Genomic DNA, 19,751 nt, shown 5'->3' with positions numbered 1-19,751 from the left:
AATTAAAATGTAATTAATGTATGTTTTACTTTAGGCTTTTCTTTTTTTCCTAATTTCTTTTCCCTTTTAATTATGGCTTATTTCCTTTTACAGAATTATCCTTAGCAACATACAAGTATGGATAGCATTTCTCCTCAATAAAAATAAAGAAAAATTTCCCTGGAGCACTATGTCTCAGAATCTCCCCTTCCATTCCTCCCAAAGTGTCTGTGCTCATTATCTGTCCTGTCTTCTTACCAATTTTCTTTTTGTAAAAAGCAGATATTCTCCCCTAAAAAGTTTTAAAAACAGATTTAAGTATGAGACTTTCATCCAGAGGTTAAGTCTTCATCATCCTTGATCTATCAGGGGCATTTGACATGTTGACTTCTGTCTCTGTCTCTGTCTCTCTCAGAATTTGCTTCATCACTAAGCTTTTGGAATACCTTTCAATTTTTCTGCTGCCATCTCACTGGTCATATTTGCTGAGTTCCTTGTTTCATTCATCCTCAGATACCAGAGCAGCCTTCTTTTATCTCTGGTAATTACCTAGGGAGTCTCTATGTCTTAGGGCTTTCAGTATGATCTAGGTGCCTATGAGTCCTACATTCGTTATTGACCTCTTTTTACCTCAGACTTATAGATATAACTGTCTCCCCTATACATCCTTTTGAGTATTTATTAACACCACATACCTTATCAAACTTATTCTATTCTATTTCTAAAATTATATGTTATTTAGAAATTGAAATTAGATTTATTTTAATTGATAGGTGAAAAACAAAATTAGTATGGTACCATGTGATTTTTCAATACTTTTTAATGTTCTATTCATTAAGGATATCTGGCTCCTCATTCATTTATCATTTCTTTATGGAAAAGCACTCAAAATTCTTTCTTCTACCTTTTAAAATGTACTTTATTGTTACCTATAGTCCTCCTCCATTCAGTAGTAAGCCAGACCTTCTTCCTCCTATGTAACTGTAACTAAGTCTCCACTGATCAATCTTTCTCCATTCCCCCTTCTACCTTACTCTCTACTTTCCCCCTCTGTGAGAGCAACATGCTTTGGGAGCCCACATAGGAGTGAAATCGTGTGGTAATGCTCTCTTTGTGCTTGGTTGGTTTTACTTAATGATCTACAGTTCCATCCATGTTGTCAGAAATGAGCCGATTTCCTTTTTTTATGTATATTACGCATATGTGCTACATTTTCTTTATCTGTTTGCCAGCTGATGGACCTTTTGTTTCCATTTCTTGGCTATTGTGAATAGTGCTGCAATGAATATAGGAATAAAGATGTCTCTTTAACGTACTAATTTCATTTCCTTTGGATATGTACCCAGGAGTGGGATTGCCAGGTCGTGTAATAGTTCTATTTTTAATCTTTTTGAGGAGCCTCCATAGTCTTCCATAATGATTGTACTATGTGCATTCCCACCACCAGTGTGGAAATCTTCCCTTTGCTCCACATCTTGATTCTCTTTTCTTAACTTGCTTCTCCCAGAGTCTCTATCAAAATGCATAAATAGCACTTACCTTCTACTTGCTCAGGTTAAAAAGAGTATACTCAAAAGCTACTGTTATTTGTTTGTTAGCACTCAACATCAGCAAATTCTGTCAGCTGTACTTCCCAAATATGTATAGAATAGAGATACTTTCCACCACATCTAGCAAAATTACCCTGTTTCAGTACTATCAATTCATTGATTATCACAGTAGCTCTGAAGTGGCTTCTCTAGTTAGTCCCCTTCTGAACTTCTACTTACAAATCCCTTTTAATGTTGAATAGTATTCCTGTTATGGTCCTACCATAAGTTTTTTTTTTCCTCCATTCACCCATTGAAGGCCTCTTGAATTGTTTCTAGTTTCTGATGATAATATAACCACTTATTTGTCCTTGGTTAAAGAGAGCAGGGTTTTTTGAGGGTTTTATGGTCTGCACTCATTGGTATTTCCAACTTGTTGGCTTCTTCAGCTCCAATGCTGGAATGTATCAGGCAAAACAGAACTCCTGGGAACTCAGCACCGTATTGTTCCTTGGGTCCTGAGTTCCCTAGCTAGCTTTTCTCTTTGCTTCATCAGTCAAACCTTTTTGCCTTTTTCATTGTGTTTTAAATTCCCCCTCCTTTTGTGATAATGTCTGCTTGTACTCAGTGGGAGGAGTGGGAAAAGTGTATCTACTTCACCTTTCTGGAAACGGGGGTCACTTCACTGGTTTTGAGCTCTATTTTCAATGTGTCCCATGGGGCTGTTTTCTGTGCAGGTACCTGGAATTGGAAAGCAGCGGTCACCGGAATGAAATTAGACTTCATTACCGCTCAGGCGGTCACCGTCCACACACGGAGGTGTTTCCGTACATTTTGGCCGATGACAAGTGGCACAGGCTCTCCCTAGCCGTCAGTGCCTCCCACTTGATTTTACATGTAGACTGCAACAAGTAAGTGACGTGTTCTCGTTGCAGCAGACGGAAGCTTCTCTGAAATGACTGTCTACTCAGAGTCCTTGTCTGACGTTTGTCTTTCACAGAATTTACGAAAGAGTGGTGGAGAAGCCCTCTATAGACTTGCCTCTGGGCACAACGTTTTGGTTGGGACAGAGAAATAGCGCACATGGATATTTTAAGGTATCTATTGGGTGCAGTCTGAATGTAAAGTGTAAACGTAAATGCTTTCTGTTGAGTTTGGAAAAACATATTTTTCTGTGGTGTGAAATAGGAAATTGACTTCTATAGGTTTTTATTTGTATATATTTTTTATTTGTTTTCTATTTCTGTTTTTCATGTATTTAGAGGGCAAGATAATTCTTCTATGAGTTTGATCTTTAAGCGTTACGGAGATGACCGCAAGGCTGCTTTTGGGGCGGTTAACATTTCATTGTGGAAATTAAGCATTCAAAGCATAAAAAGCTAAAATGTGAACATACAAATCTCCATCACTGAAATGTAACCTTTGGTGAGACTTCTACAGGGTTGTTAGTAGAAGATTACAGGTTTTTGAATCATGGTCTCTTTGTATAAAAGACGGTCCATTTTATATATTTTTTTAGTATGTACTTAGATACACTCCATAGAATTTCATCTTTGGAAAGGAAAAAAATACCTTCCATTTCATTTTCATGTATGAAGGATAAAGAAATAAAGGCCAAGGAATTTCTTGACTGCAAGCCTGTACTGTGACTGTTGTCTCTCAGGGACCATAACAGTGCCTGCAATAGAGAAGTGGCTTAATGGATGATTACTAAATCAAGCAATGATCAATGATATGCTCAACTCATGAATTTTATGGGAAAATAGGTACTAATAAATTCAAAATTGTGTTCTAAGCAAAATTTATAATTTTAGAAAGATGTTTTAAAAACTTAGTTAAACCCTGTTAGCTCTAAACCAAGTGCTTTGAATATTTTATTTCTGGTAATCCCTGGCCTTGCTTTGTTGATGCAGTACCCTTTGGTGCTTTTACGCATATGCACAAGCTTTCAGAGTTAAGTGACTTAAAGGAAGCCAGGCAACTAGTAAGTGCCACACACAGGGAATTGACTCTATTCTTACAAATCCTACAAATCAGTGCTCTTTTCCCTTGTAAGGGGCGGCAGATGCATGCTGTGAGTTCCAAATCTCTCCTCTGTTTAATTATGATAATTTTCTCATGGAGTCCAGATGTGGCCTCACAATACTCACATACAAACTAGGACACCATCTCTAGGGGCCATAATGCTTATTGCACTCTGTGAATGGTAGCCCCTCGAGTTGTGTAGCACAAAAGCTATGTAACCGTACACACTAACTTGGTTTTCATGTTGCTACTTCCAGGTGATGAGACAAGTTTGTACACAGCTCCCTCCTCAGCCCAAACTCAAGCAAACAGCAGACCCAGTGATTGTCACATAGTGTACTAAAATGTTTGTCATTCACAGTGGTACATTAAATATGTAGGAGATTCACAGATAGTATTTGACTGGTAAATCCTTATAATCAAAATTGTTTTCCTAACATGTTGGTTAGGTCACACCTGTTATTAGACATTGTGTTTGTGTTCTTCAACGGGATAAATTAGAATATCAATTGAAGTTGACGAAGGAAGTGGGGAGTTGGTGGATAAAAAGGACAGCTGGACTGTGTCTGATAAGACCATTTCTCAGTTACCACTGGCCTTTGCTTTAAGAGCCCAGCAAGCCGGAAGCTAATTACACCTTAATGACTAAGAAGGCATGTAAATTCTGCCTTTGAAACATGTGATAAAACCTTCTGTGTAAAACAGGCCGTTCCTAGCTGGCATTTTAACAAATTTCATGCAAAACTTTCTGTATTCCTAAGGATTCATCACTAAGTCTTACTGCAGCTGTTTAATAAATCTGTTGTCCTTTTTTGAATTGAGAAATTGCTTCTAAAAGATTCCACTGAAAAGTGAGAAATTCTCAAATGAGCATCGCTTTCATAACTCGGTTTTCCTCTTTCTTCTGGGTGATTACAATTACTTCAACACTGGTATCAGTATTAGGGATGCTGAAGCCAGACGTGATTGTCAGGTTAATTTTTAAAGGTCACTTTTAAATCCTCCTTCAGTGGCTAACTAAAAATAACTTCTTAGAACAACATGACCATTGTCACTAAATTATACCTTGATATTGAATCTTAGAGCCTTAAAAATATTATTAATAAGTGACATCATCTATTCTGCTTGATGAATTTCTTTCCCTGTTGGTATCAACTGGAAGTAAGATATTCAAAAAGAGTCTTTACTCAAGGATTTTGGTGAGTCTATTGTTCAATGCTTTCCTTCATGATCACGAACATTGAACATAATTTGCGTACAGGAAAATAATGTCTGTTTAAAAATTTTTTCGCACACAGGGTGTCATGCAAGATGTTCAATTACTTGTCATGCCCCAAGGATTTATTGCTCAGTGCCCAGATCTTAATCGCAGTAAGTCTATTAATTCTTGCACTGTTGGATGTGATGAAAAGTGTGCTTCTTGCTTAGTTTGTCTAGAATGTCAGATTGAAGCTGGAGTTCACATATAATGGTTTCAGTTTAAAGTTAACCATATTGAACCCCTTATGAGTACAACATGACTAACATTGTATTTGTAATTCTAGCTTGTCCAACTTGCAACGACTTCCATGGACTTGTGCAGAAAATCATGGAGCTGCAGGATATTTTAGCCAAAACATCAGCCAAGGTAAAAGATACTGAGAAATATGATGAAGGAGCTAAAAAAAAATCCTTGAGGTTCCTAACAGTTCCTGTTATAAACCTGGGTTTTCATCTTTGAGAGATTCCTTATACTGTAACAGTTTTTGAAGACTGAATCTAAAGCCTTGCTCAAGGGAAAGTCTTATAAATATTCAAACTGTAGCCACATATACTATAAATGATTCAGTAAATCAGGAACGAAGCAGACTGCTTGGTTGTCCACTGCTAACTACAACACTATTTATTTATTGTTTAGGTTAGTTTTATTATTATTTATTCCTACTTAGATTTTCATTACAACCAAAGAGGTAGGAAGACTGCAAAGAACACGGACACTATAATTGTATCATTTGTTACTGCTGTGGGTTCAGTCATTATGTCTTGAGCTTTTATCAGGCTTCCTGACAATTTCAGCAAATTTAAAATTTTATAATGTGGTTCTGGATTACCTGTCAGGTGTGTCATATCACATACGATTGGTTGTTTATGCAATACAAATTTTAAATTTTATTTTTCCCTGGAGTAAACATATTTATGAAATTAAACATATCTTAGAAATAGAAAATGTTTCTTTGCTCTGTGGTTGAAATTATTTTGAACTGGCCTCGAATTTGTGCTTCATAAATTGTGCTTTTTATTTTAAAGGCAGGAAGCAAATTTTTCACAAGAAGCAGAAAGGGAAATCCTTCTTTAAAGGCTTAAGTATGTGTACGACAGGCGGTTCATAGGTACAGCCATCGTTACTGTTGTGCACTTAGGTGCCTACTAGAGCGTTTTGCCTTTCTGTGTTTTGGGAATGGTGAACAACGCGCACCCCTCTTTTTTGCCACAGCTGTCTCGAGCTGAACAGCGAATGAATAGACTGGACCAGTGCTACTGTGAGAGGACTTGTACCATGAAGGGGACCACCTACCGAGAATTTGAGTCCTGGACAGACGGCTGTAAGAACTGCACATGCCTGGTATGGCTTCCACCTGTCTTTGTACAAAGGGATCTCAGATGCCCTCACTCTTTAATAATTGATTAAAACGGTGTAATTGTGAAATTTTCAAGACCTATTTTCTCCAGATGTGACACTAACTGCCAGCAAATCTGGTCACATCTAAAGAACTATGTGTTGCGTTATTAACAACAGCTTCTGGGCTGTAAGGAGGATTAGGGTTTAGAGATGCTATGAAGTTTAAGTTTATTGATACACACATGAAGTTAGCAATTTAAATTAGGGCAGTAAGGTGATTCCCAAAGGAGTCTCTTCTCCCCTCCTTAATGTTTCCTCTCATGTTTTTATTAATGCACTGTAATGAAACTAAATTATGTATAATACTAGTGTGTTCAGATTGAACAATATAAGGCAATATTTGAGTTTAAATGAATAAGAATTTTTAATAGTTCACTATTACAGTGGAATACAAATTACAGAATTTAAAAAATGATGGTTGTCTAATTACTCACTAATAAAGTAGGATAATTCAGAGCACAGTTATTCTAAAACTGTATATTTATTTTTAAAGAAAAGTTCAAAATGAGTTTCGTTTTGAACTTTTAAATTTGTATAAACTCATCTGTTAAAAATCTATCTTTTTGAAAGTTGGAATGACTTGAATTTGCCTTTTAAAAATTTTCCTCATGTTTATCCAGGTTATTTTAAAAACAGAATGTTATGTGTTAAGCACAATTAAACTAGCAAAGTAGTTCAGAAATAATTGTGTGGGTATTTTTTTATCAACAGAATATGTTCCTACCAAAATCATAACACTTTACAAATACAGTAAGACCTTCTTAAAATTGTTAAATCAGGACTGAAAATATAGTTCAGTAAAATATAGAATGCAGTGTGGTGGGATCAGCAAAATGACTAGACGAGCCTGAGCAGCCCGCTCCCCGGGAGCTCGGACAACCTTCAGGAATCAGATTCCCAGTGGCCCTATGTGCAGCTTGGTGCTCCTTCAGTGATCGTCAGCACTGCCTTGCCTTGTGTGGGTGGCTTGTCCAAGCTTAAATGTCATCTGATGATTCTGGATCTTGAGAGTAGACTTCCAGATGTGCAGTAGCTATTCCAGAAATATCCTGGTTTGTTGCAGCTCAGTTTGTAATTAATCCGCAACCTTTTGGGTGCTTTGTGCGTAATCTGGACACCATTGGTTGCCCTCAGCCTGCTATTCCCTGCAGGAAGGTGCCTTTTTCTCCACCTGTGCCTATGTCCACTCTCCTACAGAAAATAAGGACTGTTGCTCAGTTAGGATCAATTGCTGGGTAGAAGATGGAAACAAATCACCCACGGAGTTATAACTCAATGTGTGTTACTGTGGGTGCCTATCTCATGTGTATTGCTATATAAAGGTAAAGAAAATAGTGGTAGTTATGACATTTTATGTGAAGAGTTTGAAATTTAGAGAGCAGATTTAAAAACCATTGACGATGACCAATTTCCTACTTGGAAATTCTTTAAATATCGTTTGCTTTTTAGAATGGAACTATCCAGTGTGAAACTCTGGTCTGCCCAGTTCCCGACTGCCCGCTGAAATCAGCTCCTGCCTATGTGGATGGCAAGTGCTGTAAGGAGTGCCGAGGTGAGCATAACTTTTATGATGAATTCTTCTCTTTGGAAAAAACCAAAGCTTTGTATTAGAAGTATATAACCCACAAGTTTAACCTGAACAAGCTACGTAGCTTTTAGAGATGATCGAAGTGAGAAGAATACTTTTTTCTATGTTTGTTTTCCTCTTTAAAATGCTCTTATATTCCAGAAGGACAGTTTTTTCTTGGAAAAATCTTTTTTATATAGAAATGTTAGTAGAAAAAATTATGAAAAAAAACTTATTGAAAAGAATTTTGCTCCTTATACTACTTAAGATAAGTATCTCCTGAATAAAACAAGAATGTTCACACAGGGCCACAGTAGGCAAGGAAATCTGTGGTGTAAGTGACCCTGTAACACCATACAATACAGTCCTCATTACCCAAAATAATAGAATTCCACAAAATTATGGGACTGTTCTACATGTGCAGGAGCTGTGGCCCTATTCAGAAAAAAACAAAAAACAAAAAACAAACTCACACCACTGCGTGAGAGTGTTCTACTTTCTGGCATGTTCATATGTAGTTTATTTCTGGTGTCAGAAAATGCTTAGATTCATCTGTAGCTATTCACAAATAAGGTCTAGATCATTTAGTGACACAAATCAGTTCATCTATGTCACTTACAAAGACTTCATTTAAATTATTGTGAAAGAAAGCGCCTAACATATTTTACTATTTTTGTCCAGAGGAGTAATATATGCACACTGGGCTGTTACGTTTGTAGAACACGTACAGCTGTCTAAGTGCACGCATATCTGTCTGTGTACAGTCGTAAAGGAAGAGCCAGAAGGGAGGAGGGGGACATGTGATAGCACAGGCGCGAGAGGGGGCTGACAGCTGCTTCTGTGAGGGCTTTGTGTTTGCTTTCTTTAACTCTGCCGTCCCTTGCTCTTGCTTACGCCGCGTGCTTTCCTAGTGCTGCGGAGAGCAACAAGTTATCGGAGAAAAATCAGGACACTGCTTTGTAGTCCATTGATTTAATTCCCCTGGGAGCTCATTTATATTTAATTATGTTAGACTTCACGTTGAAGCCAGCCCATTTTATGAAACCGTATTAGTCTAATCAAGTAGATCTGGAGCAACTAGGAAGGATGGGTTATAATTGTTACATATCTCACTGGCGAATTCCCTTAGTGATCTGACTTTTTACTTGAATTTCCCTTATTATCTTGAAGCTAAAGCTTATGTTCTGTAGTTGTCTTCGTAGGTGTTTGTAGGTAGGAACAAAGATTATATGTAGAATTTTATAATACAGTAGCAGGAATCATATCTTTTGTTTTAACTTCTTTTCTCCCGTAATTCTATGTTGTTATCAGTGAATATGACAGATTTGCATTAAGTGATATCAATTTTGCTAGATACAGGCTGACTGGAATAATGGACCGTGGTAATGGCTGCAGTAGTGAGAAGTGGTGAATTTCAGTTCTGATTTTATCATTGTCTCTGTTACAGCAGTAAACTGCCTATTAAATCATACTAATAGTTGAAATCTTTCCAATAGGCATGCAGTTAGACTTAATGAAATGGTAAAATATTTTGAGATTCATTGAATGCAGAGTGTCTCTGCCAGACTTTGGTGTTAGTGATGGAAAATTGACTGTATTCGCCTCATAAAAAATAGTGAAAACCGGGATAGCTGGAATTAATGAGTGAGCAGACCATAGCATCACTGATTTAGAAAAAGAAGCTCAAGTAATTTATTTGGCTTTATCATTTTATGCGGCTAAAACATAATAAAGACAAAGTAAGTGTGTCTTTTGGTTATATCCAATGATATGTTGCAGGATGTATAGGATTTATGTCTATGTTTGTTTGTTGCTTTTGGTTTTAATGAATTTAACATTTTTGTAGAGCTACAGGATATTTCAGTAAGCACTCATAAATATTTTATATTGCAAATATGTAACTCACATAGCAAATACTTTCTAGAAGGTATTTGAGCAGTCTATACAGAGCACAATTTAAAAAGAAGCAACTTACAGTATTTTAGAAAATGCTTCTGAAAAGTTTTATGAGACAGATGGCACTTAAAAACAAGTCTAATTATCATCCCCTAACTAGCTTGTTCAGCTAGCTTTCCAGCTTTCTATGTATGTGTTTACAGTGGAAAAAACCAATAGCTATATACATCCACCATATTTCTCTTGGTATGTATCTGTTATGTATGAGGAAAAGTAGTCTGATTTTTTCTTTGTTAATTTCCTTAGTAGTATCATTTTATAATTTATGAGCACTTCATTTTGTTAGAGTTGAAGTTAACTTCTAACGTATTTTACTCTTTTAAATATATGAACACACTAGACCCTGCATTCATTGTCTTTGAAACTCTTTTCACCAATTGCCTTTCTATTGACATAAAATTAATAAGATCTATCCCTCAGTGCAAACTGTTTAAAGAAATGAATCTTTTATTGTTTCTAAAGTCCCTGGAGGGTAACATACATTCCTAAACTCCTCAGTGTTACTCTACCAGACTGAATTAAGCGAAAGAAGTATGTGCAGCTGGTCACTTTTCTGTGTTCTTCATTCAATTCTTTCAGGCTTGCTTTGGCAGCGTTGTTTGGACAATTCTGAGCAGTCCTATTTTGTAGTTCCCTTTGTATTTCTCTCAGTGACTTCAGCTGCAACCCTGCACCTCAATATAAATACTGATGAATAGCGTGAAGTTTGCTGCTCTGGGAAAGAAGTCATAGAGAGTAATGCTTGTCCCTTGCCTGTATTTGAATATACATGAGCAATAGTGGGAGGAAAAGCTTAACTTTTGCTGCCTCTACCATTCAGCTGCTGACATGCAGTGAAACAGAGAGGGTAACATTCAAAGTCAAGAATGCAAATACCAAATCTTTAAGATAATAATAATGAAAACTACAGGAAAGTCCTATCGCTTCTGCAGGTGAGAAGGCACATTTTCGGCTCTCATTTGACCTCTATGTGAGGTAGATATTGCCTCCCTCTTCCTAAGGAGAGGACTCCATGATTGGTCAGGACCACATTAGAGGTCTCGCAGAAGTTCCATCTGAAAGTGTGGTGTTTTCTAGCCTGCTTCCTTCTTTAAAAACGTCTGTTAGAACTTGTTTATTGGGTCCAGTTTGAACTGGCAGACGAGCTCACCAAAGGCGGTGCGCAGTTCTAGGTGAGTGTAGGCAGAGTTACGAAGTGTATTAGGCTTGCTTTTGTCACGCACCTTCTCAAATCAAGCGCTAGTGGCTCAGTATCCTGTGTCTGCGTCCTGGCCTCTCAGCCAGCACAGTAAAATGCAGCATCAAGAAGTCAAGAGAGCCGTGTAAAATATAAAGCACAAATATTTTGGGTGACCTTAGCCCTGAAGTAGGATAGGGTCAAGGTAATTATACGAAATTTCAGCTTAAAACATACGAAGAATTTCAGAAAACACTTAAACGTTCTATGAAATATAAAGTTGCTGAAAGCAACAGACACTAGAAAACATTTTGAAGCATTCAGTGCCCTTTTTTTTTTTTTAACTTTTCTTTCCGTGGACTGTACATTTAGGCTTCTACACAGAGCTCAGTTTCACAGAAAGAGTGCTTCATCAAATAGCTAATTTTAAGAAAATCTGACTGCTGCCTTTTATAGAAAAGTATGCAAAAGAAGAAGAAAAAGACAAATTTCTTCTCCATTACTAGAGGAGAAACACAGGAGATGTGAATGTGATCATGCGTAATTGGTTGGTGGCGGCCTGGTAGTAATGATTTAAGTGACATTTTCTCATAGAGGCCAGGTTTGAATACATTAAAATCATTCTTTTGATGGAACATCAGTTTCAGCACATAATATAAATTACATTTTAATATGCTTTGTGGGGATTAGACATCAGATTATTTTAAGCTTAATTTAAAAAGTCATCTCCACTTAGATGAAATGGATTTATAGTGATGTGTTTGCGAATGGAGTAGTTATGTCTGTGGGCTGCAAGTCAGGTTTTTCAGATTTGAATTCTGCAGCTCTGCAGCTTATTAGCTGGGCATCTTTGGTCAAATACTTAACCTCTCACAGCTTCTGCTTCCTTATTTATAATGTAGAGATACTAATTATATCTACTTAGAGTTTGGGTGAGGATTAAATAAATAATAGATGTAAAGGCTTAGAAAAATGTTAGCTATTATTGTTTTTATTCAAAGGGACGTTCGTGTTTATTGATAAACTACAAAGTACTCAAATAATATCACTGGGTCGTAGATCTTTATCTTTATTACTGCATGTTTACAGAATCCAGTGCTTACATTCTGGGTGTGGAGTTGGTACGTGTAATTCCTTCCTCCATCTCTTGGTCCCATTCCCATTTGAATAAAATCAATTTTCTTACTTCCTACTATCTATCTTTTATTTTGCTATTTATTTATAATTCAGGTTTCTCATATAAGAGAAACCATGCAATATTAAAGCTTGTGTGTTTGATTTATTTTACTTACCATTATGGTATCAAGATGCAACCATTTTCCTATAAATGATTCGAGTTTATCTTTGTTATGGAAGAGTACTACTTTGTTGTGAATAACTGACACATTTTTTTTTAGCTGTTCATCTACTCATGGCCATACAGGCTGCTTTCAAGATTTGGCTGTTATAAATTGTGCTGCTTTAAGCACGTATATGCATATATCACTTACTGTTACACAGGACCTCGTGAGATCTTCGAAGCAGCTCTTTGCTTTGGAGCAGTTGGGATTTCATTATTCCCATTTTTGTGGAAGAAGAATGAAACCAGGAAAGTTTGGTGACTTTACTAAGAACAAACAGCAGTATTACTGACTCTGATTTCTGATGTACAGTGTAACTTTCCTAAGGCCATTCTCTTCCTCTTGACTGAGGAAGACACTCAGAGCCATTCCCATATAGTGTGTGCTTTTTTGTGTGCATAATACAGCCTCCTTTCCTATAGGCTGACATAATGAGGCTTCTTTCCCTCATAATCGCATTTGTGAGAGTCATCCACATTTTGCTGCAGATCACATATGTAGATGTAGGTCATTTATCCTGTTACACCCTTCTGAGGCAGATGCATCTCACTCACTCACTGGTGTGCATATTTTATTTGGGTTAAGGTTATATGATCTAGTCTTCCACTGCAGGTCATTTACATGGTGTCCAGGTTTTGGCTAAATGAATAGTCCTAAAAATGTCCTTTACATGTTTTTGGTCTCACGTATGCATGCATTTCTATATATGGGAGAATATATCCCACTGCGGAGCTGTGTAGTTACCAGATAAACCTTTTTTATTTTGTGTGAAAACCATACTGTGAAGTAGTTTTCCAAAGTGGTTAGACCAGTTTATCATCTCCGCAACAGTGTGTAGAGCTTCCAGCTGTCCCAGGCCCTCAAGAACACTTGGCATTTTTGGTCTTTTTAATTTTAGCCATTCTGATAAATGATGTTGGCACATGGGATCACGCTGTATTTGAATGTGTATTTCCCAGATGACTAATGAAGATGAGAATCTTCTCACACAGTTATGCACTGCTCAGTACTGACGCGTGTTCTGAGGCATGCAGCACTAAGTGCTTCTGTCATTTTGCGAACATCACCGTGCACTTACACAAACCTACGAGGTGCAGCCTTCTACATCCCTAGGCTATGTGCTACATATGTAAATATTGCTCTTAGGGCCGAGGTGAAAAAAAACGTCACAAGATTCAATCAAGCATGCCGGGCATGGTGGTGCAAGCTTGTAATCCCAGCACTCGGGAGGCTGAGGCAGGAGGATTGTTGCGAGTTTGAGACCAGCCAGGGCTACAAAGTGAGCTCACGGCCAGCCTGAACTGCATAGCGAGACCCTGTCTCAAAAAGACAAAGAAAAAAAAAAAGATTTAATCAAGCACACGAGAAAATGAAGCAGTCAAGAGATGGACCAAACATAGGATGTGTGAAGTTGCTGCTGATATAACCCAACATACTGATTAATACTAAACTTTTTGGTAATAAGTAGAAGTAGTGTGCGCTGAAATGATATCAAATATAGTAAATACACAAACGGGCCGCGCGGTTGTTTATCATTCTAAAGTATCTGGTACTTGTACATAACTACGTGTGTTTTAAGACTGCCAGTGCAGTAGGTTTGCTTACACCAGCGTCAGAACTGGTGAGGAACGCTTTGATCGCTGACATCGCGACAGCAACAACATCCCCAGGTGTCGGGATCTGTCCAGCGTCAGTATAATTTTAGAGCACCTCTGTCCTGTTTGTAATCCATCCCTGACTTCAGTGGTATGCTGTGCATGGGTGTGCTTCTGCGCTGCTTTCATTAACTTTAAATAATAGAAAATAAGAGCAAATATTATTATCTGTACGCTTTTTCAAAGAGGAGTTTTCTTGCTTTTCCAAAAAATGATAGTTTGGGAGGTTTAATTCTTTTATTTGCATATTAATATGGATGATTCACTTAAAATGAATAGCGAAGTAAAGGGGGGGGTTAAGTGACAGCCACTCAAGTATTTGAGCATTTTTTAAAATAGGGAAGATGAGGTAAAAAAAACTGAGTTGGAGGTTTTGGACATGTGTTCATGACTTTTTACAAAAATCAGTGCAATGCAATTCATCAAGAAATTCTGTTCTTTAAAAAGGGGGAAATATAAAGTATATAACTTACTTAGGTTATGTTGAAAGCGAAAATAATTCTAGAGCAAAATAACCAATAGACACGGCTGTCTCTATTGTAACGGTAGAAGTGTAGAAAGTATCCAGTTTGTACCCAAGGCTGTCACGCATGAACACAGTTATAAATTAGCGGGGATTACAGAGACTGAAGGGGCCACCAGACCGGAATGCCAATAATGGGGAGGAAATGACGCAATAATGGAAAAGGCAGAAAGAGCAGTCAAAAGAAGGTGTATTTTTCTACATAGTAGATGCAATACTTTTAGAATGTTTCTTGAAAGTGTGTGATTGTGAAAGAATACTATTTGCTATTGTTCTTTTTTCCTATTCTTTTAAAAATTAAACAAAATGCAAGCTCTACAAAAAAGATGAAGAGCACTGTGTAACCAAAACACTGAAAGGAACTGAAAGCCAACGGTGTCACTGTTAAGTGTGTACAACCTTGGCTGAATTCCGTCTTTTCTCACTAAATGTAGTTTCATTTGCTATTTAAAGTAATAGGGGGTAAATTACAGAATTCAGAATTTTTTTCTCACTCTGTGTGTGTGATAAAATGGGCAAGTTCATTTGTGTACTGCTTTAAGATAATGAGCTTATTTATGATAAGGAACATTTCACTAAAGACAAACAGCTAAGTGTTTTGCTAGAGATTTCATCAAGATAATCCTGGAAGCTTCCTCTACACTATCATTAATTTTATGCTTATATTTTTCAAGAAAGCAATTGGTATACTGCTTCCTTTTAAATATTATAAAACCTGATAAATGCCAAATCAGTGGAAAAATACTGAACTGGCAATATATTCATAAACAAGAATAATTATAATTAACAATATATTCTTCACATTAATTACAACAAGACACCACATGGTATCTTTTAATGATCTTTAGGAAAATATAAATCTGCTCTTAATTATTTGGTTTGTAGTGGAAGTGGGATGTCAGGAAAAAGTAGTGCAGAATCACAAGGTGATGACAGTGTGAGTGACTTAGCTACTATAGCCTGTGTGCCAGTTCTGAATGCTATAAATTGCTTAACTCTCTTATTCTTCCTAATCCTACTATGATCATTTTAACATTTTAATTAAAAATATGGATGTATATAATAAATATTCAAGCCATGCAAAGATAAAGCCATAAACTTTTCTTTATTCTCCCACCCTCAAAGGTCTAGTCCTTCTTCATCTTTCTACATAATTTTTAATGCAACCACTAACATAAGACTGCAGGCTTTTTATGTATTGTAAGTGATATCATATATTCCCTTGCCATTCTTTTCATTACAATATATAATATATATGGATATTCCATATCAGCTAAAATTGCTACATATTATTCCAGTGCTTATTATTGTTCATTTCTTCCTTCTAAAAAGTCATTTGGTTGCTTCCAATTTGTGTTCACTTTTCTGATGAGAAGGAGTATTGACGGATGTTACTGATACATGATCTTGATGTGCTTTGTGCAGCTTTGCCTATATAAAGGGTAAGTTCAGCTTGAGGTTGCTAGGCCAGAAACGTATGGCACTGTAAATGTTGTCTGCTCTTGGAAAAAAAAACTCTGCAAAAATATCATCGTGGGTGTTTTCTTCCTCTAGTGAGGGAGCAGTAGGCAGCAGTACAGCGGGAAACCTGGGCATAACACTTTTCTCTGTCTCACTGGGTCTTGGGAAGGATATTAGGGGGAAGTTTTCCTTTTTTCCCAAGCCACCTTGAAAAAGATAGTGTCAATTGATGGATGGCCCTTCAATGAGAGATAATCTGTGAAAGCCCAAACATGCTTGTTTTACCACTAGCAGTGTTGTCTGGGGAGCTTATGTGCAAGTATTGTTAAAATTAATTGCTCTTCTATATCTTCAGTAATTCAAGGATGGCATGAAATATATTGAATTCATGTTTTCTGAAATGCAAGTAGTTTTCCAGAAAACAGAGCATGGGCTACTTCCCCGTGATTCCAAGACATTATGTTGTGTTGATTTGATACTGTTTTATTTTAAACTAAAGGGGAACACTCAGCTTCTGGGTCTTCACTCTGAATTATAAATTGTAAATTGTGTTCATTATTAAAATCCTCATCTAAATGCGCCTTGTGGATTACGTTACTCTCCATGCCCCATTACATTTTCTCAGAAGACTTTCTCTGCCCATACAGCGATGTTGCTGAAATGGCCTAAAACTTTTCAGAAGAAAGCTTTGTACAAATCTGTTTGTGGTAATAATGAAGTCAAGCCGTCCAGCACTGCTCCAGAGGACTAAGAGTGTGAATTTTTAGGTGATCGGAGGCCTGCTTCTCATTCTTAGTGGTGTAATACTTTAAAACAAGTGAGAAGATTTCAGATTTGTACCAAACTAAAGAGCAATAATCTAGGCATCCGTCGTATGAGACTCAATTTAAGACAGAAGAAAAATGCTTAGACAGAAAATGCAACTTCTTGTCTACAGTGTGGTAGGTAATTGTTTTAAGAATGAGCTTATTTTCCTCTCAATAGAGATTGTACATAATGGCATTTTGAAATCAGAATAGGGAAAATATGATATATGCAATTTAAAGCATCTTAGAAGTTGACTCTGGTAATTATGTGCAAAGTAGTAACTTAGATAGACCACTCACATAATAGTGTTAAATGGACATTGTACTGTCCGTTGGAGAATGAAGCCGCTCCGCCCTGCTCCCCAACAAAAAGTGCAAGATGACCGCCTAGCTGTTCCAGCCTTCCATAAGGTGCCTTGAATCCTGTGTGTGGTCTCTGCTTTTTTGTACATTTTGCAGATTATATGAAATTGATATAGATTAAGAATTAAATGAGGAAAACACTGACACAGAAGTATAACATAAGGATGGGATATTTTTCCCATCCTTATGAATATTTTTCCCTTTTAGTTTACAGATGGTTGCGAAGATTACAGTGTGGGCATATTTCTTGTGATGCACAAGCTGGCCCCAAACTCCCAGTGTATAACTATACCAGTGCCTACAAAATTACTTTAAAAATTGTTCCTGGAGGTGGTGGTGGTAAGAATGGAGCTTTGTCCAACTCAGTAACATTAAATTAGTAAACTGCCCTTCACGTGGCTGCTTTAGTTCCCTTCCAAGGCACATGACATATTCCACACACATTGTATTCACATTATGTGTAGTGTTTGCTTTTACATATAGCGGCAGGTCATGTCCACACCCTTTCACCTCAGTTGCTAGAATGTTGTCTCAGTTAGATTCTTGGGAGCATGACCTCTAAGTTGGAGCAAAGACATAGGGCCACACTGGGGTTTTAGGATTTCAGGCTCAGAGCTTGGAGTTTTTGGTTGTTTTATACTTTATTTACATTGTAGGAGTAAAGTAGTTTCTAGGCTGCCTTCCTAATGTCCCTTACTTATAAATATTCTTTCAACTCGTAAAGAGATGTCATACAAATACTGTGCAACATGCTCAGCAACTCGGGGAAGAGGATTTTAAATCCGCATAGCACAATAGGAAATACATAAATACACCACTTTGTTTTCAGTTGTTAGCAGGTGACCTCAGTGATCCTGATGCATACACTGGCAATTTTGCTGGGATCTCAGTTTTCATCAGACGAGCTGCGTGGCCTGGATGCAGCTCCATGCTTCTAAAGTTTTAATGGGAATGAGAATCACCCTGGGATCTTGTTAAAGTGAAAAGTCTCATTTGGAGCTTCTAGGGTGGGCCCAAGGGTGCGTATTTCTAAGCAACTCTCAGATGATGCCAGCGCTTTGTGTGCAGGGATGCACTTTGATTAGTAGAGGCTGAGCGAGTGGGTGTGTCGTTCCCGCCATCTGCAGTCTCAGGGTAGCTTTTCCCTCCCTCTTTCTGATCTCAAGTGTGAAGTAAGGTCTCTGCCTACATACGTTAGGGGTTATGCTTTAAGCAGACATTTTAGAAACATTTTCTGAGTTTGAGAACATAACATGAATCATCCCTCTTAAATTACCTTGCTTGCCCCCGGTAACCTAGGTAGTAAAACAGCAGCACTGCAATTTGAACATCTGCGTATTGTTCATATACTTCCTCGTATGATGTGTAACGTGTAACGAAAAAATTCACGGTGGATTTAGAGGTGAGTTTGCGATGTTCTGGAGACAGCAGGGATTGTGCGTTCAAAGGGTGCTGTGATTTGATTACGGTTTGCTCCTCTGCTCCTCAAGGTGAGGCTTAATTTCCACCGTGAAGTATTAAGAAGATAGGAGTTTACTCTGACTGTGATGTTCAGAGATGAAGTCTTTGGAAGGGACTAGGATTACAGAAGACCATCAGGGTGCAGCTTCGATGACTGAAGACTGGGAGTTTGAGAGAGAGAGAGAGAGAGAGAGAGAGAGAGAGAGAAATGAGAACCAGCGCGAGTTCATACGTTCACACCTGTGTGCTGCTTTCTGTTCCTTGTCCTTTGGTGCCTTGTGCCGTCTCATGACTGCAAGCAAGAAGGCCATCGCTAGATGTGGCCCCTTGACCTGGACCTACAGAATTCTGAGCCCAAATAAATCTCTTATCTCTACAACTTCTCCAGTCTGTGCCATTGTCTTACTAGCTACAGCAAACAGGCTCACACTATAGAAAATTGTGACAGTGTGGTCATTGCTAATAATAAATGCTTTAAAGCCTGAAGGAGCTTTGGAAATGTGTCGTAGGCAGAGGTGGGAAGAGTTCGGGGAAGCAGGTGAGGAGGACGCCGGAACACTGTAAGCAGGGCGCTGTGGGTGATGCTGAGGAGGGCTCGGCACGGGGAGAACAAGGCGCTCGTCCCAGGCAGGAGTGAGGGTGCACGCACATGCTCTGCGTCTCTCATCTACAGTCTTGAGTCTCGCTATGCTAGCGAGAAGGGCATCACCTGATGTGGCTCCTTGACCTTAACCCTTCAGGTCTTCAAAAAATAGAAGCCTGTTTTCATCGCCACTTTGACTTATTCAGTATGTGGTATTGTGCTAGCAACAGCAAATGGGTTTATAAATACCAGATGCAAGTACTTAAGAAATACAACTTTTACATATATATATATGTGATGTGAGAAAGGATAGAAAACTGAATGTAAACCATCCAGTATTTATTATTAAAATGGATTATATATGCCTTTTACAGGAAGCACAACTTTTTATTAATTCATAGTACCTTTTATATAGGAACAGAAGCTGTTGATTCTGCTAGTTCAGGAAAAATCAATTCAAGGACAAATGTCTTCTGATTGGATTTTGTTGGTTTTAGTAAAGAAAGAATAGAGAAAGCACACTAGGTTCAAAATTAAGAGTGCTAAAGCCCCAGACCTACCTGCATTATTAACTGGAATTGTTGCAAGTCAGTGACCATGGAACATTTTTTGTGGCTCTAAAACCTTTATATTTTTATTTGCATTTTTATTAAATGAGATGGTTTTT

General features: G+C 37.7%; 1 protein-coding gene across 1 annotated transcript in view; it reads left to right on the top strand.

Annotated features, from left to right (window-relative positions):
- Positions 1-19,751, top strand: part of Nell2 (neural EGFL like 2) — a gene marked incomplete at its 5' end in the record, with an annotated part of 379,873 nt that overhangs the window by 102,133 nt on the left and 257,989 nt on the right. Inside the window, 6 exon segments of the mRNA XM_005406591.2 lie at positions 2,246-2,419; positions 2,509-2,605; positions 4,832-4,904; positions 5,078-5,160; positions 6,007-6,135; positions 7,642-7,744. Coding sequence (XP_005406648.1) covers positions 2,246-2,419; positions 2,509-2,605; positions 4,832-4,904; positions 5,078-5,160; positions 6,007-6,135; positions 7,642-7,744 — 659 coding nt within the window.

This window comes from Chinchilla lanigera, unplaced genomic scaffold (genome assembly GCF_000276665.1).
Source record: "Chinchilla lanigera isolate Chin_1 unplaced genomic scaffold, ChiLan1.0 scaffold00099, whole genome shotgun sequence".
NCBI lineage: Eukaryota > Metazoa > Chordata > Mammalia > Rodentia > Chinchillidae > Chinchilla > Chinchilla lanigera.
Note: the sequence above shows the minus strand (reverse complement) of the source record. Positions and strands in the feature narration are given on the sequence as shown.